This window comes from Archocentrus centrarchus, unplaced genomic scaffold (genome assembly GCF_007364275.1).
Source record: "Archocentrus centrarchus isolate MPI-CPG fArcCen1 unplaced genomic scaffold, fArcCen1 scaffold_32_ctg1, whole genome shotgun sequence".
NCBI lineage: Eukaryota > Metazoa > Chordata > Actinopteri > Cichliformes > Cichlidae > Archocentrus > Archocentrus centrarchus.
The window spans coordinates 2,788,328-2,813,967 of NW_022060260.1; the positions used below are offsets into that span (position 1 = coordinate 2,788,328).

Consider the following 25,640-nt stretch of genomic DNA (forward strand, 5'->3'; position numbering starts at 1 on the left):
TTCAGCATCCTTCAGAGAAAAAATGGTGAAGGACATCCAGAGTCCCTCACAATAGTGCTGAGTATGCGCCTGGTTAGACTGGCATTTTATTTGTACAGATCATCTCTGGTATGAGATGATCTTTATTGCGTGAGGAAAACTCATCCAACTTGGATTTAAACTCCAAAATAAATTGCAGAGAATACCAAATTCAAAAATAGTGCTTTTATTCTGAAAGGTTCAGTTGTACTACTTGGCATTGCCTTGGTAAACACACATACACACAACTTTTACAACTTTTCTCTGTAGGAGGTCATAAATTATCAGTTTAGGTTCTGCAACAGTTCAAAACATACATGAACACCGTTATTAAAAACATAATTTATCTGTAATGGTTCCACATGCACACAAAATTCCTTCAAGGTTTTCAGAGTTACTGAGTGCTGGATGATGTCTTTTTCTTAAATTCTTCCAGGTGCATCTGTGCATGTTTCCATTTGGGATCAAGGCAGATCTTCCTGTCAGCCACAGTCGTGACTCTGAAACAAACACATAATGTACATTATAAATAAACACATGAACAACACACACAGTGTCAGTGATGGAAAGAAACTGAAAGACACAAAATACCTGACTACAAATAAAAATGTTTCCTGAGTATAACCCAAAGAAGGGGAACAGATGATGAACCCACAGAGAATGATCACAGATCTGCTGGAGGAGCCCAGAAATGGAGCCAAAACAGAGTAGACTTACACTTTCAAACATTTTTCACTGACAATCAGCAGCGCTACGAGAAGGCTGAGACTGTACTGGTGACGTGAAGCTGTAGCTGAGCAGCTAAGCAATGAGCCACAATAATGCAACAACATGAGTCATTGTACTGTAGCTGATTAAACCTTAATGGTCTCAGCAGTTTAAAAAAAATCACCAGTAAGATTCAGTCACAGCGAGGCCTGAGGCCAAACTGAACTACAAGAAAAAGTGCGAGTGGGTCACAGTGAGAATAAAAAAAACAAATGATTTTACTTAAAAACTGCAAATTAGAGAGTTAAAAAGACCCTGATAACAAAGAGTCAGTCACACTGATGTTACTGACCTAAAAACGCTGATGCAACATAATGAAACACAGCAATCCACTTTTAATGGCAATCAGTTTACACTTTATATTTCATAATGGAGACAGCCTGTTCCCTGCACTGACACTTTCAGGGTTAAAGGGGTTAACTATGAAGAAAATACTTAAATGGACTGGTTCTTATGTACTCTATGTTGAACACTCAAAGCACTTTACACAACATGCCTCATTCACAGGAGCGCCTCCTTACAGCCACATTTACTTGTAAAGACATATTTCTACATTGTGATGTTGCTGTTTCTATGTCAGCAAAAAGACAAAGTGGAAGAACACTGCAGTGACCACACGTGGACAGATACGACGACATGAACGTTCAAACACCTGTCACATGACTTCCTGTCTATACTCACATGATTGCTTTATTAGTGCAGTCGCTGGTCACCACCACATGTTTCACCTTTTTCTTTGGTATGTGCACTTCATTAGTGACGTTCACACAGCAGCCATCATTTGTTATTGTCATCTGTATACCAACTGGTTCTGTGAACACACACACACACACACAGAGTTAATATGAGTGCAGCACAGACTCACGGCAGTCAGGAGGCACTCAGAGGTCAGAGGTACTCACTGGCAGAGCTGTGTTTCAGGAAGCAGAGGAGAATCAGGACTGTGAGAGCCAGCAGAGTCTTCATGATTCCCGACACAGACAGATGTTCTTCAGCTTGAATCTGCAGGCTGATGTGCTCTGACCTGCTCTCTGCTCCCTTTATATACAGCTCCAACATCCACTCTGCCTCATTCATGGTTAGATCTGTTCTAAGAAATCACGCTTCCCCTCTGCTTCCGCTTCTCCTTTCTCTTTCACACGGGCTATTTTCTCCAATACTGAGAAAAAAGAACCGTTTGCATGCCAGTGCTGCATTTTCTGAAGCATTTTAATAAAAATGCTGCTGTTGATTTGAAAATTGCCAGTTTGTATTGGCAGAGCTCAAATCTGTGGGTCAACAATTTACACAGCTACAAAGACATGTACACAACTAGGAAGCCAGAGAACCTGGAGAGAACCCACACAGAAAGGAGAGAGGAATGCAATGTAGTGGAAATGATTAGTAGCTAAAGGGGCCCTATCCTCCTCATTCCCAGCTCCACTGGATTACTGGATTCTAGAGAAGCTTTTTATAATGCAAAGATCAAAATAATCCTTCTTTATCTACTGGGCATTGGTGCAACCCCTCAGTTCATCCTCTCTCTAAAACAAGTCACTTTACCACGTCTTCCCATCTTGAAAACATCTGACACAAGAGCAACATGCTACTGGCAGAACGACCCGGAAAAGAGTGAGCAGCAGGGCCGAGCTGCCTCTGCTGCAGCTGCAGGTCTTTAATATTAATTTGTGACCCTTGAAATCACACTGGGGCCGTTTCAGAAGGGTTTTTTAGACCACACAGGGTCTTTTATTTTGAAAAAAGACTGGATTCTGTGTGCCATCCCTGTGTCTGACTTCCTGCCCTCCTCGCCTGCTCTGTACAGCTTGACAAGCCGTCTTTAAAAAATTTACCTGGTGCTATTTTAGAGCCACGTAGGAACGGGCTGCCCTGTCCAACAGGCACCAAGGAGTCAGTCACTGATGATTAGCTGCAGTTTTTGTGTCATCACCGAGTAGATAGAAACACCTCTAAATCAGATGTTTTATACAGAAGTGTTTGAGTCTGAATTACTCAGAGTTTTATGAATAATACTTTAGGTAGTTTACTGTTACATGAACTAACCCTGAGAATTGCAGCCCCACATGCCACAGTAACACAACGAGAAAGAGTGCAGTAAATACAAGAATGAATCAAACTGAAGTGCTGCTGTGTTTGCTGTGATAATGGCCGAAGAAGTGGAATCAGTGTTGCTACCACTGGGTGTAGTGCTTATATATTTCACATTTAAAACACATTCAAATCTAAAGTGTTTTCCATGTGAGGCAAATGAATGAACAGATACAGATGGGCGTGAGCAAAAATCTGTAACAGTTGGAGTTAAAGTTACAGTTAAAGTTGGAGTTTGAAGATAAACTTGGGATGGTTAGGATGGTTTTGTCTTCCACTGATTGAATTCAGTGAAGTTCTTTTATATTTGTACGTGGGGCAGAAATATTCTCAGTTTCATGTGACTGGAAGTGTATATGGAGACAAAACAGCTTATTCTACTACTGACTCTTGTTTTGAGCTACTGGTACCCCAGGTGCTGACAGTCAGGCTCGTCATCACTACAATCTCAATGCAACGAGATATTGAAATGAGATTCTGCAACCAGTGTCAGTCCCATATTTCCACAGTCTGTGACCGAACTCTGTCCTTCAAGATGACAACACTCGCCGCCGCAGAGCGGCTTTGTCAGAGACTACCTGATAACTGCAGGAACGGCCTGCCTGCAGGCCTGATCTCAACCCCATTGAAACTTTGATGTGCTGACTGGCTGAGTTGCAACAAATGCTGGTTGAAGAATGGGATGCCATCCCACAGCAGTGTGACCAAGATGGTGACCAGCATGAGGAGGTGCCAGGCTGTGTGTGGTTCTTCCACATGCTGCTGAGGCTCCTGTTTGCTACATGAATAAATTGTTTCTTCAGACTTCAATCATCTGATCCAATAAACAATACCAAACAATAAATGAACAATAAACAGGCTTTCCAGTGGTGTAAGATTTATTGCCAAGAAGCAACAAAGAAATAATCAAATTTCCTCACGTTTTGTGTTAAGTGAAATAATAGTAGTAATTCTGTTAGCAGTAGCAGGATAAACAGCTGGAACCTGTAAAGCTGTCTGCTGTGAGTTTAGATCACTGCAAACCTGACATGGGGTCAGCTTTATACAAGTTTCACTTCCATGCCTATTCCCACCAGAAAAAGGAAGTTTCTGAGAATCTGTTTTGTTACTCTGAAGAAAAAAAAAATTCACACATTCACAATAAATGTTTGTACTTCGTTATTCTGGGCACACCATTCAGAAAAGGGGAGAGGTGAAAGAAAACCAGTTTCAGTTTCCTTATTCACCCCTGCTCCCATTCCTGCAATCGTCACAGCTAAACATGTTAATACATACACGCACAATAACCCTGATCAAAAATATAACTCCAAATGTCTGAAACAGGAGAATGAAAATGCATCAGTCTAACCTCTGATTCAGTGCTGGCCGTGTGATTAGCTGTGTATTTAAATAATAATTTAGTTTTGATAGTTCTTAATTCTGTTATTTAGCACAAACAGTCACAAAAAAAGCAGTGCAGTCTGCTGACTTAGACCTGATTCAGACATAAGTGACCAATATTTATGCTCGTGCTGGTGCTTTATGGCTTAATTACCGTGTGGTCGTGTCCTGGTGTTTTAAATGATGTTACGTATTTGTTCGTCAGGATTTTCCACTTCTTTATTCATTTGCTTACATCCGATAGTTACAGCGATTGCGACATTTGTGTGTCCTTATATTGATGCTATGATTATTGTTTCTTATGCTGAGATAATTATTATTCCTTCAGTGATGAATGCGGAAATGCGTGGTAGGAATCGACCTGAACGGGCCAATCACAGGTGCGGGCTGCATCGACGTGTAGTTGCATTTCTGGGGAGGTGCGCATCAGGTTACGGCGTAGGGTTTCAGAGGAGTTTGTGCTTTTGACGCAGCTACGTTGAGATCGTTGAAGCATAAATCCAGGTTGCAGGTTTCTGGAGGATGACTTTTCTATTTGTTAAAATATTTTTGGACCAAAGTGGTAAATCATCCATTGTTAGTATGATTTGACTTTTTGAACCTTAAGATGTAATTATCAACCATACTTGGGTCATTTGCTTTTCATACCAAAGGGACATTTTTCTGGTAATACTTTTTTTGGCTGTGGTTCTGAATACTTTTCCACTGCTGCTGGCGGTCAAACTGAAAACTGCTCAGATCAACCAGGAAACACCAGCAGTGTTGCATCAGTGCAGAAGACGCAACAGAGATCGTGTTGTGGTTTTAAGGATGAGGGCGTCAAAAAAAAAAAAACTGGCTTCCTCAACTCTTCATATGGATTTAAAATTAGTCACATTGTGTCACTTTTCTCCCACGTACACAGACAAGGAAGTGAAAATGAAAAAGTCCAGAGATATTTTAAAACCAATGTTGCTGTTACGAATTGAAATTGTAGTTATTGAGGTCACTCATACCAAGTATAACACTGGTTGGTTGGTTTGTTCCTGGTGGTTTTACCCAGAAAGCCTCACTTCCTGTGGCTTCAACATGTATACCAGCGCACAGACCAACTTCCCAGTATGTGAACCTCTCTGTCATGTTTATTTAGAGCTGTTTTTTTTTTCCCTGTTCCTGTCCCTGTTCTCTGGTCTTATATGATTTATCAAAATCATACACAGCTTCTGGGAAATGAAATGAGAAAATATTCTCAATCAAAAAATCATGAGAGACAAGTTTCAATCTACTCAGTAACATTTGATATTTTCCTAAAGCTGCAAGTTGAAGAGATCATTTCCTGTTGGACAATTAAACAAATGACCACAAACAGACAGACAGCACATAAACACCAGCACTCTAACTTGTACTGCAGTATTTTTAATTCAGAATAGTACCTCAATCTGGGACTGTTCTGTATGTGATCTGACTGATTTTTCTGGTGTTTTGGTATCTTTTTTGCAACAGTGTGATAAACAGCACTGCCTAGTGGACAGCATTATGTTTATGTGTGAGGGGTTCACTCTGAAATACTGACATGCTGATTATTAATTCAATTAAATCTGTTGGAGCTATTTCTGGGTTATTTTTGCTTTTGGATTAAAGTGTTGAGTTTATTTTTGCTAAGGTTAAGTTTATGGTTTATTATTCTTTTGGTAAATTTGGGTTCACTTTTTGGGTTTATGGCTAAGCAGGCGTACACTTAATCTACTTACCGTATTTTTCGGACTATACGTCGCTCCGGAGTATAGGTCACTCCAGCCAAAAAATGCACAATAAAGAAGAAAAAAACATATATAGGTCGCACTGGACTATAAGTTGCACTTTTTTGGGGGGGGGGTTGATAGAATCCGAGACTCAGAGCAGAAATTCCATCCTGAACGGCAATTTAAAATAATAATGGATTAAAGAACAGGACGAACACGGTTACGCCTACGTTATGCTAACGTAACACATTCAGCTACGTGACGCACAACGAACACGTGTTCGGTATGTTAACGTAACATTAAGTTATTCAGATAACCATAGCATAAAGAACATACTAACAAGTTAACCAAACCATCAATCCATTGAATTCTTCATCCTCGGTGTCACTTCTAAACAATTCCGTACACTCCGTAGACGAAGCGCCGCTTCCTCTTCTGTGTCGCGTTAGTCAGACTCGTCGTCAGCTGCAGTTCCAATTATTCCAGCCTTTCTGAATCCCAACAGGATGGTTTGTCACTGAAGCCCATGTTTTCTTGATCCATCCAATGACTTCCAGGAAAGTTGGGTGGCGCATTCTCCCAGTTGCCGTTAAGCTGTGCTCTCCATCCATCATCCACTGCGCCCACAGGTTACGCAAGACTGCCTTAAAGCTGCAGTTCACGGAGATGTCAAGTGGCTGGAGTATTTTGGTTCATGTGTTATAAATGTCACATATACGTCGCTCCGGAGTATAGGTCGCACCCCCAGCCAAACTATGAAAAAAAGTGCGACTTATACTCCGGAAAATACGGTAAGTAGGTCAAGTGGGAGGGGTCAGAGGCACCGGGTCATACGGTTTTTTACCAGGCGACAGAAAGGCTGCAGACCAAATTGCTTATGTCTGTAAGTTTTGCTGCGTAATGGAGAATAAACCGACCCAAATGCACTTTTGTATGGACATTGTGTTATTTTTAAGACCTCTTTGACCTGCGTAAGATCCAGTTCTGAGGTGCCTCAGTGGCCATTTGGATTTGTTGGGTTTTGATGTGGACAAATGGCCACTACAAAATCAGATAAACTCAGTTTTTTTCAGCTTTTTATTAACACTCACTTTTAGTTACAAGTGATCAACTCAATTTATTTGAGTTGGTTTAAATGAGAAAAACTAAGGACTTGGAAATGATGCTTTTCAGTGGTGAAATGTAACTAAGTACATTTACTCTGAGCTTTTTGCTTCCTTTCCATGCCTCCTTCTCCTCTGCTTCTAGAAATAAAGAACTAGTATGAGAGAGTTCATCCTTGGCCCTAAAAATGCCTTCAGAATTTTAAATAAAATAATATTTACTTTTGATTTTTGCATGAGGATTGCGTTCCCATCGCTACATTTGTGCCCATTCAAATTTCAACATCATGACCTTGAGAATCTGTCCTTGTGTCACGAAAGCAGACCTTTAAAAGCATTTCAACCCAACTTTCACAACAGTCAGTGTGTCAGAGACTTTTGTTTGTATGTAGTGTAATCCCACTCCAGGTCACTAGGTGGAGCTGACGATAAGTGAAGTGTAAAAAACGGTAGTCAGAATGTTGATATACACTCCTGATCAAAATCTTAAAACCAGTTAAAAAATTGCAAGAATTTGCATTTTGCACTACAGTAATTCCTCGCTATTTTGCGGTTCGCGGACTCGCTGTTTCGCAGGTTTTCAATCAATATTAGTGTAAAATATTTACCGTGTTATTTTCGCTGTTTCGCTGGTTTTTGCGGTAGACGTTCTTCACATGCGTAGTACGTGCTGTACAGTAATGTATATATTTGGTGTATAAGTGTGTGGGGAGGGTTTATAAAAACTTAAAATAACTACTAAAATAATGTATAAGTATTAAACATAGCGTCCCTACTTCGTGGATTTTCACTTGTCGCGGGTGGTCCTGGAACGTAACCTGCGATAAGAGAGGAATTACTGTACTGGATCTGAAGAAGGTTCTAAGTCAGGGGTGTCCAAACTTGCGGGCCGCTTCCGGCCCCGCCCACTTCCGGTCCGCGAATTGATGTCAAAAATAACATACAATTTGGCCCTTTAAGTTACTTTTTTGACATTTTGCTTAACCCTCTCAATTGGAGGGGAAGGCAAAATGTCAAAAAAGTAACATTTTAAAAAGTAACATATATTTTAAATCAATATGATGATCAATTATTAAATCATTTACTAATAGGGACTTGGAAGAGAGAGACCTAATGTTTAATAATCCACATTTAATTGTTTTATTCTTGGTGCAGTTGATGAAGCTGTATTATATATTGTTTTTGAATTTTTATGCTTAAATAGGTTTTTGCTGATTTCAGCTTTGTTTTTTGGTGGTCTGGGAGCAGGCACCGACTCTGTGGGGATGGGGTTTTGGGGGGATGGCAGGAGGAGAGAAGCTGCAGAGAGGCGTGTAAGACTGCAACTCTGCTTCCTGGTCTCAACCCTGGGTGGTCAGGTTTTAGGAGGGTTAATAAATTTGGCCATATTTCTAGAAATGAGAGCTGCTCCATCCAAAGTGGGATGGATGCCGTCTCTCCTAACAAGACCAGGTTTTCCCCAGAAACTTTGCCAATTATCTATGAAGCCCACGTTGTTTTTTCACTCAGACAGCCGGTCTGAGACGGCGCTCCTGGTCTGATTGGGGAGGGGCTCAGAGAAAACTACGGAGTCTGACATGTCAAAGGTGTGGGAGCATTTGACAGAAAACCAAAATAAAGCTGAATGCAGAGCAGAGCTTTCCTTCCACGGCAGCATCACTGCAGTGCTGAGCGTTTAAAACGCCGGCACCCTGGAGCTGTGACGTCAGCTCTGGATGGGTACATTAGTGCGTCATAGAGACCTGTTAATGTTTGTACAGTAATGTTTCTGTTAGTTTACCTGTCGGAAACAAGCTCTCATGGACGATGTTTGTTAAGCGCCACCATTTCAATTATGTGGCTAACGAGTGAAGGACAACAGGAGCAGCTACATTGGTTCCTGTTTTTTTCTCACATTAATATTATCGTTCATTCTGAATAGTAAACCTCTTCATGAACTGAATCATCTGTAAACTTTTCAGTTGTTTTGGATGGAAAAAACTTTAATTTGAAGCCTTATTTGCACTGTTGGACAGAGGCCATTTTTATTCATTTGTACATTATATTTTCATTTAAAAATAAAAATTGTATTCACTTATATATGCATGGTTTATTTGATATTTATTGTGATAGTTACATTAATTAGGTATGTTCCAATCACTGCATAATAGCCTAGCAACACAGTCCGAGCTAACCTGTTTGTAGCCTTGGATAATACGCTGAAGCGGTCTGCCAAAAACCGGGCTTCGGATCAAATGAAGGCGTGTATTTTCCGTGATTTTTTTGCTGTAATGTAGGGGGACTCCCCCTGGACAGCCTCTTTGTAGAATTTTTTTCATTCTGTCAAGTCTTTTGTATTGAACGGTTGTTTTCCATTAACCTCGCCAAAGTTAAGGTAAGGTTTGTCTTTACGTTGTTTGTCAAAACACTAATGGCACATATGGACATCAATTTAAAGTATACGGACATGTAATTTTAGGTTTTAACTTAAAACAGTTAAAGTTTCATCAAGGTTTCTTGATCAGAAAGTAGTTTAATAACCTAAGGAAAATGTACATTGTCAAAGCAACAGTCCATGGTGGCCAACGCATTCAAAAAATGAAAAAAAAGTCAGTTTATACAAAATTCAACTAAAACTAAAAAGCTGTTTTCTCAGCTCTTACATTTTCTGTTTGCTGTACTTCTGCATCTCTTTCCTGAAAATTTCATTCAAATATTGATTTAAAGTCAGAGAAAAAAATGTTAGATTTTTCTGCGTGTAATGCACGTTAGGATCACAGTTTTCCATTGGTTATATGGTAAAACAGTGCATGCTGAGTATTTAATTGCGTGTAACTTTATTATTTGTGCTATTAGTGTGGTTTTGGTATCACAATGTCATTTTTTACCATGCTCTTTCGGGTTTCAGATGTAACTGGAAAGAATGAAAATTTTTGTAACATACTTACATTAATGTTAAAATATACTGATTAGTTTCAAACTCGTATTTTTATTTTTATTTTAATTGTGATAAGAGACAACAAAGTGATGTTAACAGGTGGACAGGCTTAAACAGGTGAGTTAAGATTGAAATAACTGTTGACTAATCGATTAAAAAAAATTAACAGATTATTTGAATGGTAAAATAGTCTTTAGTTGCAGCCCTACTAGTGAGTCGACTAAGAGCTAAGCTACTAGCTGCGCTATGCTAGCAAATTCCTAAAAGCAGACTTTGAGAATAATGTGAATGCAGGTGATTCAGCAGAGTCTGCTTTAGATAAAGCACATGAAGATTACACTGAAATATGCCGTTATCCAGATAAATCGAGCTACACAGACTATACAGCTAAACTCATCCTTAAACTAGAAATCTCTAAGTTCAAAGATGACAAAATGTAATGTGGTGATGAAGTTGCATTCAATTTGTAACAAGTAAATCTTTATACCATACTCTGTATGCTGACAATACACACCATACCTGCAGGAATCATTGTTTTTAAGTTATATGCCGTTTTTCCCATTTTCGACCAACAAATCATGACGTTGACCTTGAAGACTTTGGTGGATGGAAGCTAAATTTTAAGGGATTGTTAACGTGACCCCACTATGCACCACTGCAACGTTTTTATCAAAATTCATACAACTTTTTGAACTATCGTGTTAACAGACAGAATGACTCACAAAACCCAGAAGCTCCTCGGTGGAGGTAAAAATAATAAACTTTTCTTCTGTTGTTAGCTGTGTAACAGTGATGGTAGTATGTTTTGAAGGATTACATTTTAATAATGAAGCAGTCAAAAAATCCATCCATCAGTGATGTCAGTAACGCATTACTCCAATCTGACTACTTTTTTCGACGAGTAATCTAACACGTTACTATTTGCAGTCCAGTAATCAGATTAAAGTACTTATCCAAGTCACTGTGTGTTACTATGTTTGTCATCTTCCTCAGTACAAAGATATATTTTTGCTTTCTTCTTGCGTCTCGGGGAGCGACATCTGGCTGATGCGACAATTAAGTCCTGTTTTCATCATGAGGACAATAACAGCACACAGCAACACATACATAACACATGTAGGTTTTATTACTGACGGGTTGACAGCATTCACCATCATCGTCATCTGTACATGAAGCGGCTGTCGGCGCGCACGCACACGCACACACAGACACACATGTACTTAGGCTTCCTGACTCAATGGAACTGCATATTTTTACGTGGTTTAGAGAGAAACAACTTTTCCTTATGTAAAAAAACGTAAAAATGACAAAAATCACATTTTTTTCTATTAAAGCTCGTTTTGTCCAGTGTGACTCAGAGATTGGGGACATACGTTATTTAAGTGACCTTTGGGGACTTGGGTCATCAAGGGCGTAACTTTGGGTCCAACATTGGGGGGGTTAAGCTCTCTGCCTATTTATTCATTTATTAAATCATTTACTTTTCTAAAAGGATTCAGGAGATTTGAGGTTAATTAGAAATGTATTAGAAATACATTGTAATGCTTTTACTATGTATTTATTTAACTTTCTTTGTATTTACTCTGCACCTTCAACAATTAAGGCTTACATTTTTCACATTTCTTCCAACAGTAACAAATATCTTTCATGAACCTGTTTTGTTTTACTACCAATTTTGCAGCCCCTCATTCCACTTTTAAAGAAACTGTTTTAATTTGGCCAAATATAATAAATACAATATTTTACAGCAGTCTGTTCTCCACTGAGCATGTGAGAGTTTAATGCAATCTTTACTATTAAACACGTTCTGTAGAGAAAAAGGTTTTAACTTGATGTGTTTCATCAAGTTAAAACGAGTCTCATCCTGGACCTTTCTGGGACTCATCTTCAGTCCTGTTATCAGTACTAATATTAGTCATTACTAACTAAATACATAAAATGTTATGTAAAACTATATACTTGTTTGATGAGTTTAGTTTATTACATATTACAGGTATTGTACTGTGCCGCATGCGTGCTTTTTCTTTGACTCACTGTCAGATTAGGAGGAGCAGGTCTAACGGAGCTAAAATACCTGAACTGGTATTCATAGTGTGTCTGGTACACAGCGGCATAGTTATTAAATCATCAGCTAGCAATACATATACATTTACCTCATTTTTATTTTTCCGCTTTTTTACAAGGGGGTGTTGTGCTCTTCATTTTTTCAAACTACACCCGCTGCCCAGCAGCTGCTTCCACAAGCGAACACTGCCTCTTGGTAGAGAAAGCGGGTTGGGTGATCATGTTGTTCATGTAAGATGTTTTTTGTAAATCGAAATGATGTAACTTTTTAACCCCCCCAATAATCAAATTATTGATTATTGGGGGGGGATTACACATGTGCAAATTACGCGCATGTGGGTCATACACAAGCTGACAGAACTCGTCTTCGGAGAATTCGATTTTGCAGTTCAGAGAATGAATACGTTGAGCTTTGTCCTCATGTTACTTGCATCCTTTAAAGGTTTGTAAAATCTTACGTGTCAGGAGAGAGAGAGAGACTGGCTGGCACCCTCCAAAAAGCAGAACTTACTTTTTTTTTTTTTTTTTTTTTTATTCAATTTATTTCGAACAATCAAAATAAAATAAAAAAAAAAAACAACAACGAAAAATAAATAAACGTGTAAGAAAATAAAACATACATATATCCATATATGCATACATACACATATTCACCTATATAACAAATGCAAATCAAACATCAATAAATAAATAAATAAAATGACCAGCAATGTATTTTATAACAATCTCAAGGTGTTCGAAAAGGGAGCAGGAAGAAGCAATAGCTTATCTAGTCCTGTCCCCATTGCCTTTTACAAGTTCATAATTAAACTGAATTATAATATTAACCAAACATTTTAACCAAACATGCATACTCTAACACCAGCATGCATGGCTACACACACCTACCCATGCCAAAGTGCCCTGTGATACAATCTACCCAATCTTCTATAGATCATTTTAATGTACATGAAGCTACAATCCAACAATAACAAAAATAACAAAACATCTCATTCGTATTTATACACATTATTTATATGCTCCTTATATTTTTTCTTGAATTGTGCAATAGTTGTACTTAACTTAATTTCATCATCTAAACCATTCCACAAACGCACTCCACAAACTGATACACACATACTTTTAAGATTTGAGCGAACACATGGTTGAACAAAGTTACATTTCCCTCTTAGATCAAACCTTCCTTCTCTATTTTTAAAGAAATTTTGAATATTCTTTGGAAGCATACTGTTTTTTGCTTTAAACATCATCTGAGCAGTTTTAAATTTTACTAAATCCATAAATTTCATAAGTTTTGATTTAAAGAATAGTGGATTTGTGTGTTCCCTATACCCAACATTATATATCATTCTCAGTGCTCTTTTTTGCATAATACATATTTTTTGTAGAGAACTCTTATATGTGTTACCCCAAACTTCAACACAATACTCCAAATATGGTAGTAACATTGTACAGTATAAAGTGTGCAAAGTTTTAATATTCAAGATATGCCTATTTTTCCCTAATATCCCTATAATTTTTGCCATCTTATTACACACGTGTTTGATATGGGGTTTCCAACATAACTTGTGGTCCAATATTACTCCTAGAAACTTATGTTGAAAAACTTGCTCAATCCTTACATTATTAATTTCTAACTTTACCACAGTATTAATTTCTTTATTTCCAAACAACATAAATTTTGTCTTAGTTAAATTTAAAGATAATTTATTTCTGTCAAACCAATATTTAAGTTTATCAATTTCTTTACCAACATCATCCAAAACCTGTTTTAGATCATCCCCAGTATAAAAAATAATTGTATCATCAGCAAATATAATAAAATTCAAAACATTAGTCACTCTACATATATCATTAATATACATAATAAACAATTTGGGACCCAATACTGAGCCTTGAGGAACCCCACATGTAATATTCAAACATAAAGATTTGGACTGACCAATTTGTACATATTGCTGTCTGTTGTCAAGATAACTTTTCAGCCAGTTATTTGCTACCCCTCTCACTCCATATCTTTCCATTTTATATATTAATATTTTATGATCAATAGTATCAAAGGCCTTTTTTAAGTCAATAAATATCCCCACTGCATATTTTCTGTTTTGTATATATTCCGTTATATGTTCCACTAACTCTATCATTGCCAATGTTGTTGACCTGGCTGCCCTAAAACCATACTGACTTTCCATTAATACATTGCATTTTTCATTAAAATTGTCAAGCCTTGCCACAAACAATTTCTCCATTATCTTAGAGAACTGTGAAAGTAAAGAGACTGGCCTATAGTTAGTAAAGTCATGAACATCACCGGCTTTATGTAAAGGAATAACTTTAGCAATTTTCATTCTCTCAGGGAATGTACCTGTTCTGAATGATAAATTACACAGATATGTTAAAGGGGACACAATTCCATCAATTACCTTTTTTACTACCATCATATCAATATCATCACAGTCTGTGGAAAGTTTATTTTTACATTTATTTACCATTTCAATAATCTCTCTTTCTTCTACCGGTTTCAAAAATAATGAATTTGAATTATTAAGTCCACAAAACTCACTTACACTTTTCTGCTCTGATGGTATATTTTGTATTTCCTTGGCCAGTCTTGGACCCACCTTAACAAAAAAATCATTAAATCTATTAACCACCACATTCCTATTTGTAATTGTCATATTATTTTCTATAAAATAATCAGGATAATTATTTTTGCTTGATTTATTTCGAATAATATTTAATATATTCCATGTTTCTTTAATATTGTCCTTATTTTCATTAAATATCTTATTATAATACTCAATTTTGGATTTCCTAATGATACTGATTAACCTATTCTTGTATGTTTTATACCTTTGTTCATTTTGTTTCGTTCTACAGTTTATAAATTGCCTATAAAGAGTATTTTTTTTTCTACAAGCATTCTGTAATCCTTTGGACATCCAAGGACATTTTGAGAACTTGTTTTTGTGACAATATTGTTGTATTGGACAGTGTTTATTGTACAAGGTTTTAAAAGTATGTATGAACAATTCATATGCTTTGTTTACATCACCTTCTTCATATACACTCTTCCAGTTATAGTTTAGTAAATTCATTTTGAAAGCGGATATGGCCTCCTCAGTTCTCACCCTTCTATATAGCACCTCCTGTTTCACAATTTCTCTCCTATAGCTACATTCTAATACTAAAAAAACAGGTAGGTGATCACTAATGTCATTCATCAACAATCCACTGATTACATTACTGTCTATATTATTTATAAAGATATTATCAATCAGAGTGGCACTGTAAGGTGTTATTCTACTTGGCTTTGTGATTGTTGGAAAAAGACTCATGCTGTACATGCACTCAATAAAATCATCCGTCCGTTTGTGTTTGTTGGGATTCAGCAGATCTATATTAAAATCCCCACAAATTAAATTAATCTTTTGCATTTTTAATGAGAACAGATCCTCCATTATATTAATAAACAATTCAATATTAGATCCTGGTGTTCTGTACACACAACTAACAACTATGTTTTTCATTTTTTCCATCTCTATTTCAATAGTAAGGCACTCCAATAAGTCATCAATGGCTAATGTCATACTATCCACAATCCTATATCTAAGGCTCTTTTGAACATACAGAGCCACACCACCCCCTTTTTTGGACTTTCTATTCATACACATTAATTCATGTCCATCTAACTCAGTATTCATTACCTTATCAGCTGTAAGCCATGTTTCAGAGATTGCAATAATATTAAATGGTTTTCTAAACTGCACTAAATAATCTTTTATGTTCTGGAAATTTCTATATAGACTCCTGCTATTAAAATGAATAAGTGAAATTCCATGAACCTTTTTAATTGTGTCATCTAACTGTTGCTCATTATAGTAGCAACAGTTAGTTTCCATATTATTTAGAAAATTTTGATCAGGATCTAAATCATTATCATTATCTAACATCCTTATTTTATTAGATCTAATACCAAACTGTCAAAAAAGAATAAAAAGAAATAACACAAAACAAATTTAAATAATCCTCACTTTAAAAAAAAAAAACAAGACAGTCAAAACAAAAAAGAGAGAGAAATTATTGGTACTTGTCCAATTCATTTATCTCTCTGATGACCAAGACTTTGGCCTGCTCTGGAGTTCCATTGAGTTTTATATACACCTTGCAATCGGACGTCCATGTCGACTGTATTTTTTTCTGCTTTCTCAATAGCCTTGCCTGTCTTGCAATGTCAGCGTTTTTCTTTATTAGGTGTTCATTTACATAAACGTTAGTTCCTTTCAACTTTCGGCCCTGTTTGAGTAGTTGTTTCTTTTGTTTTCTGTTAATAAAGCGAATGATAATCGCAGGTTTTTCATTTTTGTTTTTTCTTGGGAGAGAGTGACAAGCCTTAATCCCATTACTATCTAAATGAATACCCTTATTTTCAAAAAAGGCTGTAACCTGTTGTTCTAAGGACAGTACTTCATGTTCCAAAGGTTCCCGATTATCTGCGGCAGTAACATTTGCATATGATCGATGAGTAGTTTCCAGTCCACTAATTATCACATCATTTAGTCTGAGATATTGTTCCAAATCACAAACTCGATTTTCCAAAACAGTAATCCTTTTATCCTTTTCTTCATTTTGTCTTTTGAGGTCTTTTATCTCTCCCATTAAATCCAAAATCATTTTTTGTTGCTTTGAGATGTTTGTAACTTCTTCCGACAAGAAGTTAAGGGACTTCTTTATATCTTCCAGTTCGTCCTCATTAACAGCGTTTCTCTTTGGTGGCATTGTGTATAATGATAATCCCTAATCCAAACCTGACTGCAGGTCTGATGGTTGCCTGTTTAGCCTGATTTCTGACAATTGAAACCTGCTAGCTCGTCTTAATGGCTACTTCAAAGCAAAGCGTCGCACTGTGACAAGTAAATGTTGTGACACACATGCAGCTACGCTGGGAATGAGGTTTGCAGCCTCATTTATCTTTTATTGACAAAAGGGCAAAACAAACTAAAAAGAACCGTGTACACCCAAACATTTTGAACATTTGTGATGTAATCACTTCAGTGAACTTAACAAATCTTTGTGATGCTTAACTGAACGTTGTTTAGAATATGAATATGACAGCAGGGATACCAAAGTCCTCACTTAAATGCTGGTCTGCCTCTTTAGTATGGTGGCCCAGAGGTGTCAGGTCAAATACAAAAGCCACAACACAAATGCCTTTATTAGTCCCCATTGTGGGACAAATATAGGTATTCGTATTCGTAAAAGCCGCAACACAAATACAAAAGCCACAATGTGGTTTGGCAAGGATGTCGTGTTCTGGAGACAAAGGACACAATAAATCATCATTCTCTCTGTCACATGATCTAAATTTTAGCCTTGTATAGGAGGAGTAGCAGGTGTGTCCATGCCAGGATGTATGACATATGACATACCCAGTCAGTGGTGGGGTACTCATCTTCCTCGCCTGAAGTAGCACTTGAAGCCTCCTCTTCTTCATTGCACTATGGCACTTTCTCTGGTGAAGCACAACACGGGAAGGCAATAAGCAGAACATCACCGACTCTGCAGAATCCAGTGTGGTGCTTCTGGAAACAGAAATATTAAACAAGTATCCACAAGCGTGCTTCAGGGTCGATCTCAATGTCATCCACTCTCATCCCGTTGAACTGTGACATATGTCACTGGGTGCACTGCGTGTCTCAGCCAGCAGCTCCAGAGCAGTCACCATTCACAGATTTGACAGCACAGGAACCATCCTCCTATGTTCCCCTCGGATCTCCACCCATGTGAAGAACTCACACATCTTCCTCTCTAATGGAGTCAAGCAGATCGCCACGTCATCATGCAGAACTGATTTTTTGTGGGGGCTGAATGCAGTCATTAACATCCAGGATACTTGAATGTAATTGCTAAAGTAAGTGTTACCTTAGTCAGGGCAGCGTAGTTCTCTGGAGTGGTGGAGATTCTCTCAGAAATACTTTGCTCGTTTTCCGTGTAAAAGTTCATCAGTGTCACATCTTGGGTAAATAATAACGCCTGTGGCGTGTTACACTCGGCCTCCCTCAGAGTGCTGAGTGTGCCGCGGGGATGAACTCTTCTGCTGTCATGTATATAGCCCTGTTACCTTTTAGCATATTGTGCTGTGATGTGATCACCAAGCATCAAAGCACTGCTCTCAACAATACTGGGCATTTTCTTTAGAGTGTGGCCAAAAAAGATGGGTTTGATACGTGTTGATTTTAGGATCATATCCTGCTGCTTTCCACACTGCAGATATAACCTGTGGAAAGTTGTTGGGAATGAAGGGAACTCCTCCACTTTCTTTAGCGGCGTAGCCTTTCGAGCTTCTTCCAGCTTTTCTCATCTTCTCACCCTGACAGTGCACACAGTGAATAAAATCTTTGCCATGTCTGACCTCCTTTGCGCGATAAAGTGCAACAAGATGCCCAGTTCCTTTTTTTTTTAACCAAATCTGTGGTTTCCTGCATTCTTTAAAAAGGCCATCCGAGCTCGTTCTTTGGAATCTCGTGGATAATCGACTGATTGCGATGAACAGTTTGAAGGTGTCAGGAGATCTTTGATGTTGTTTTGGAGCAATAAAGGCAATAGTTCCTGAGTATTTGTAGTACACAGTACTTCGGTGGAACTTTCTTTTACTGGGCTGACGATGGAGCTGCTGTCTTTCTCTCGGCTGACTGTCAAACCTTTTTCTTTCTCTCCGTGGAGTAGCGTCTTCCTCTTTTTCCTCGAGCTGGCTATCCTTTTTTGGGGGGGCTGGATGACTGGATTACTGCCTGGTCTTTCTCCATGAAACTTTCTCTGTCTGGGATGACTGTTGAGCTGCTTTGTTGTCTGTGCATTTCCCCATCACAGGCATTAGTTGGGGAAATGGTGACCTCTCTAGGTTGTCTTCAATGCTCAAAGATAGGCTGTCATCAGAGTCGGCTCCAGCCGTGTCAGGTATATAATCAACATCGTTGTAGTCAGCATTAATGCTCTCATCTGTTGATTCAGCTGAGGTATCTCCATTGCTGGATCATTTACAACTTTTGAATGGAGAGAATAACTAATGAAAATTTTCAGAAGAATTTGCAAGAATGTTTGTTTTAAGTGAACGATCAAAGTCATACTTTATTATAATCACTATTACATTATGGTAAATGTTACTGGCAGCAGTCTGTAATCTATATAACATGACTGCTATCTAAATGTCGTTTAACTGATCTAACAACACAGGCAGCAAATGTCTTATGTGAATGAAACTAAACAGATTTATCAGGGAGTAAAGTGAATAGAGAATATCATGTATATTCATTTTTAATGAAAAGAGTAATCAATTACAAGTAATGTCTGAATAACCAACAAAATAACTGTCATATTTTGCCTACATTGTGCATTTCCACTTCATGGAATTTTCTTTGCATAAAGTCAGAGTACACAGTGAGTCAGATTAGAAAAGAGCAGAATTAACTGTCTTTGTCCTGATTTTAGTTTGCACTCACTGCACGATGCAAAGAAACTTTCATTTCATTTTCTGAGGCTATAGCAGCACTTTTTGGGACAGTGATGATTTCAGACAGAATTGCACGATGGAGCATGTAGGATACGATTATAATGAAATCTGACAATTTTTTTTTTGTCCCCAGTTGAAAAGCCGCCCTCAATCAACTGGTGTGTATTCTGAAAAATGTCCATAAATTTGGTCTAAGTCAACACACACACACACACACACACACACACACACACACACACACACACACACACACACACACAGAGTTAATATGAAAGCAGCTCAGACTCACGACAGTCAGGAGGCACTCAGAGGTACTCACTGGCAGAGCTGTGTTTCAGGAAGCAGAGGAGAACCAGGACCGTGAGAGCCAGCAGAGTCTTCATGGTTCCCGGCACAGACGGATGTTCTTCAGCTTGAATCTGCAGGCTGATGTGCTCTGACCGGCTCTCTGCTCCCTTTATATACAGCTCCAACATCCACAGAAGCAGATCATGGTTCTTCCTTTCTGCCTGTCATACTATCTTCACAGCCTGATGTTGGTGTAAAAATCATCAGTTTGTATCTGCAGGACTCAGCAGACTCTGCTGTGTTCACACAAGAGAAAGTAGAAACAACAAATTAAAAGAAATGAATTAAAATCGATCAAGAACAAACAAAAGATCAAGAGAAAAGAAATCTAGACATGGTATAAAAAAAGACTTGTCTTCTGAACTGCCTCCAAATTTTAATTGTTTCACCCACAAGTGATTGTATAGCCTAAGGTGGCTAGTGGCATATTCCACTGACACCCACAGACCATCATGGTCTATGGTTTCAGAATCAAAGTGGACCCAGTGAAGTATTTTATGTATGTTACAAGTCCAATAATAATAGAGTCCAGCATTATTCTTCTGCCTTTGGAGAGCAAGAGTTTATCAAGTGATTTAAAGAAAGGATGTTCAAATAAAAATAGGAATGTTTTGGAAAAGATATAAAAATTTTGGCAACACATTCATTTTGACCACATTAACCTTACCAGTTGCAGGTAAAGGAAGATCTTTCCATAGATCTAGATCCTGCTTACAATTTTCTATTACAACTTTAAAATTTTTAGTAAAGACTGAGGACAAGCTGCGTGTCACTTCTACCCCAAGGTATTTCAAGGAGGTTTTTACTATTTAAATTAAATTTTTCTGTCTGGACCAACGTGGTGGAGGAAGCAACAGTACAATGAAGCAGATGTTAGTGTGATTCTGACACAGTTTAAGTGTTAGCTTCCATAATTTGTGTTTGAGTCATTTATCTAAGTTTTTGTTTGTGTGTTGAGCATTTTAGTTTTCGCTGTGTTTTGGTTGTGGCCCTGTGTCACTCTGGGTGTGTCTTTTAGGGTTAAAGGTAGTTACATTCACCTGTTTGCAACACCTGGTGACGAAGGTCGGGTGGTGTGGTGGTGAAACTGTGGTTTGTGTGTCACAGTTATGTTTGGCTTTGTGCGGTCTGTGTGTTTGTAGATGGTTTCCCTGCTGTGGGCAGTGTGATGGTTAAATAAATTAAACAGCTCAGATGTGTGTCATTCGTCTCCCATGCTGAGTGTGACATTAATTACACTTGTGTTCAAACGTTAGGGCTACTGGGCATGGAAGGTGCTGGCTGTACTCAGACTTGACTTGTTCTTTATGGAGCCTGCGTGTGAATGATGCCAAAAAAAACCTCAATGCAAAAAGAATGTATTCAACACAGAGAAGGAATATTTACAGAAACAGGAACACAGTTTGAGTCAGTGACTTTAAGATCTGTGGTTTAGTCCACCGTTACTGAAGTGATCCGTGGGTTGATCCACATTCATTTCCTGTTTTACTTCAGTGTCTTCATTTAAGTCTTTTCAGAGGTTCTGCTGCTGTTTGGTTATCAGTCACAACTGTTTGTTTTTCATACCAAAGACAAATTTTGTTGTTCATTCTTTGGACTATTTGTGACTGACATGATTTTATTTAACCCTGTGACATCATTAGTGATGACCCCACACTCTAACCCTCAGACTAGGTCTTGGAAAAAGCAAAAATTGCTTTTCTGGAAAGGAAAATAAATGTTTGTTTGTATTAATGTATTTTCAGTTAGAATTATATTTCTGTCCCCTAACTGGCCCTAAGACTTGCACATCAGGGTTAGGATGATCACAAATGATGACTGAGACCTCACAGGGTTAAGAAAAGAATTTAATTCCACAGTTCAACAGAAATATGCTTACAAAAAAATGAATCCTTAGATTTACAGAGAAGAAGCTGATCGACCTACAAGCTGTGAGATCTGGTGTGGATTTGACGAAGAGGACGAACGTGTTTCCTTTCCTCTAATTTAAAAGGAGGGAATTTTCGAATGTTTTCTCTGCAGATTTCTGTGAACATACGCAGAACACAGAAAGTTCAGAGAAAAGCTGCAGAAGGCAGATGAGGAAGTGAAAGCAGGAAAAGAAAAGTACCGAGACCCCGTTTTACACCAGCTTAATTTACAGCTGTGGTCAGCAGTTTTCACTCGTCGTGAGCCACGTTACAATGGATCATTACAAACCTGAGCCTGAGTGTTTTCCAGCTCTTTATTTCAGAATTTGTTGACATTTCTGGAAACATTTCTGATGTTTTTATTGCTCTGCAACAGTTGCCTTATTATGTATGAATTAATGAAATAATTAATAATTTTCTCTGTATTTTTGGGGTGTCTGAAATATAAAAATAAATGTTTTGGCAATAAAATGTCCCAAAGTGAATCAGTAAATTAATCATTTTTAAGCATATACCATCAAGATATGTGCAAGATGTATTCTGTACAATCAGGGGAAGAACTTCAAAGTTATTACTTTTTTTGTGTGTTCAATAAACACATGAAAAGTACCTCTTGTGGGGTGTTATTTGGTAACCCACTGTAGGCCACAGATGGGCAGCCCACTATGGGCCCTGGTGCCGGTGTAAAATGTGGGCCACATCTGGGGCCTCCTCTGTGGGGACAGGTGGGCACTATGTAACCACAATGTAATATTAAGTGTCTGGTTCCTCATTCAAGTTGGTGTTATCATGTATGATATAATACAGCACACAAACACATTTCCTACAACTTGACTCTGCTAAATCACCTCTCTGTGGACGTAGCCTAAAGCACGTGCAGAGACTGGACCTGATATTTAGTGAACGGGTTCCACTAACTGACTCCTCTACCTCCTGGCTGTAGCTCAGGAGGTAGAGCAGGTCACCTACTGATTGGAAGGCCAGTGTATCCTTGGGCAAGATACTTAACCCCAAGTTGCTCTCCCATGCAAGTGTCGGAATGTGAAAGTGTGTGAATGTTAGATAATAAAAGCACTTAGCTTAGTTAATCATGGAGGTGCTTGTATGAGTGAGTGTGAATGCGGTAAACGTGTTGTATAAGTGCTCTGAGTGCTCAGACAGAGTAGAAAAGCGCTATATAAGAACTAGTCCATTTACCATTACTCAGATATTTTTAGATCTGCTCACGATTATGTTTGAGTTCCTGTCAGATTTTTGCTGACATGTGGTTGTGATGCTAAAGAGTGAGTGCTTGTGGGTGGCATTGTCTTTGCTAGCAATAACCAAATGTGCAAAAACTGGATGTGGTTTATTTATCTTTAACAGACAGATGTTGTTTTTTATATAAAATATTCCCATATTGTAACTACCATAATCAATCAGCGAGACATTAAGAAACTAGAGACTGAGACCATAAGTTCGTCAGGAAAGTGTTTACTGAGATCAGATTAAGGGAGCTGAGGGTTGTTTTCTCGCAGAAATCTACATTACTAGAAATCTTTTTTGCAGTCAGTGGAGCACCCCCTGCTGGACATTAGACACAATGTAGATTTTAGGCACTTGGCAATGGCTCTACTTTTTTGATCTGCAAGCTGTGTCCCTCTTTAATATAGAGTCTGTGGTTCTGCCGGTACAAACTGAATTTCAAATCAACCTCAGACTTTTTAACTGTTAAAAATGCTTCAGCTCTGCAGACATTTCAGTCTTAATTTTTCTGTTTTGATGTCAAGTAAAGTATAAAATTGGACATGCATGCAGATTTTGGACCATTTAAAATGAGGTGAGCTTTCTTTGAGTGAATAAACAACAGTAGAAACTTGCTTTTTTCTTGTTTTCTAATTTCACATTAAATTTGTAATAGAACAAAAAAAAATAGCCATGAGACAGAGAAAGGAGAACAAGAAGGGAAATCATAGTTTCTTGGAAAAGAAGTCATCATGAATGAGTGCACAGTGGAGCTGTATATAAAGGGAGCAGAGAGCCGGTCAGAGCACATCAGCCTGCAGATTCAAGCTGAAGAACATCCGTCTGTGTCGGGAACCATGAAGACTCTGCTGGCTCTCACAGTCCTGGTTCTCCTCTGCTTCCTGAAACACAGCTCTGCCAGTGAGTACCTCTGACCTCTGACCTCTGAGTGCCTCCTGACTGTCGTGAGTCTGAGCTGCACTCATATTAACTCTGTGTGTGTGTGTGTGTGTGTGTTCACAGAACCAGTTGGTATACAGATGACAATAACAAATCCTGAATGCTGTGAGACCATGAGTAATAAAATCTACATACCAAAGAACAAGGTGACACATGTGGTGATGACCAGCGGCTGCCCTCGTGAAGCAATCATGTGAGTATAGACAGGAAGTCATGTGACAGGTGTTGATGTCATAAATTTCGTCTATATGTAGTGTACTGCACTGTTCCTTTATTGTTGATAATTTACATTTTTTAAAGTAAAAATGTTAGTTTTGTAGTTTTTGCCTTTACCTGTTAGAGTGAAAAATCAGTTCAGGTCTTTTGGAGCCAGTATGAAAGTAAAGCAGAAAACCAGTTTATTTGTAGATTTATGTGATATTCATCAGTGGGTTTGTTAGCTGTGTCTCTTTTGTTTTTTTGGTGACTCTGAATGAATCATTTTTACTTGCAATCAACTTACCATCAGCGGCACTGTGTGTGTTGTGAGTGTGCGTATATTTACATTGTGCATTTTGTGTTTCTTACAGAGTCAGTACTGAGAAAAGGCGGATCTGCCTTGATCCTGAATGGAAACATGCACAGATGCATCTGCAAGAATTTAAGAAAAAATCATCAGCGAGCACTTTAAGGCCCTGAGAATGTTGAAGGAGCTCTAAAAATGGCAGAAAGTAGTTTGTTACAGATAAATTCTGTTTTGTAGTCAGACTCTTCTGCAAATCATGTCTGCAGAACTTTATTTATAATTAATGATGATTACACTGACAAGTTTTTAGTTCATTAAACGTTTTTAATTTTTTTTCTGAGCTAAACCAAGTGGTGCAACTGAACTTTTGTTGTATTTAAATTGTGTGTGAATTATTGGTTCACCTTTCAGAATAAAAGTTTAATTGGTATTTTTTATTCTGTGTTCTTTATTTTGGAGTCAAACACACTGATATCTGAGTGCTGAATTAAATTGCAGTTTCTGAACAGAGATCTGCAGGCTGTCACGGATGCTGGTCGGCTGGTGAGGTAGGACCAGAAATGCAGGACGCTCAGGACAAAAACAGAACTTCAACATAGTTTTATTGAGGAGTAACGCTGGAAGTGGTAGCTGCAGTTAGACTGGAGTTGGTCAGGTGACACACAGCGGGGGGGGGGGGGGGGGGGGGGGGGGGGGGGGGACAATGACAACGACAGGACAAGGGACCAGAGGAAAACACAGACAATATATACAAAAAGACTAACGAGGGAACAGGCAACAGGGGGGAAGCACGGGTGCAGGGCATCACTAAAGACACGACCAGGAGAGAGAACTAAACACAAGGACTGACAAAGTAACACAGGAAACACATGAGCACAGGGACGCAGACTCGTCACAGCATTGGGAACAAAACACATACGAGACAAGAGGAACGGCACAAACGGACACCGGAGCACAGAGACGAGGGCGAGACGGAACACTGGGATTCAATATAACTATAAATAATAACAGGACTTGTCTGTGTAGATTCTCAGTCATCCAGGTCATAGTAGTCTCTGGAGCTTGAAAAAGGCGACTGGACTTCTTTTTGTTTCTTGAAGACGTTTCACCTCTCATCCGAAAGG

The 25,640-nt window shown here is 38.4% G+C and overlaps 1 protein-coding gene across 1 annotated transcript; it reads left to right on the forward strand.

Annotated features, from left to right (window-relative positions):
• The first annotated feature begins 23,873 nt into the window (after positions 1-23,873).
• Positions 23,874-24,820, forward strand: LOC115776422 (C-C motif chemokine 13-like). Its single transcript, XM_030724089.1, has 3 exons — positions 23,874-23,972; positions 24,075-24,204; positions 24,581-24,820. The coding sequence occupies exons 1-3, from the start codon at positions 23,909-23,911 to the stop codon at positions 24,687-24,689; spliced, it is 303 nt and encodes a 100-aa protein (XP_030579949.1). The 5' UTR covers positions 23,874-23,908; the 3' UTR covers positions 24,690-24,820.
• The last annotated feature ends 820 nt before the right edge of the window (positions 24,821-25,640 follow it).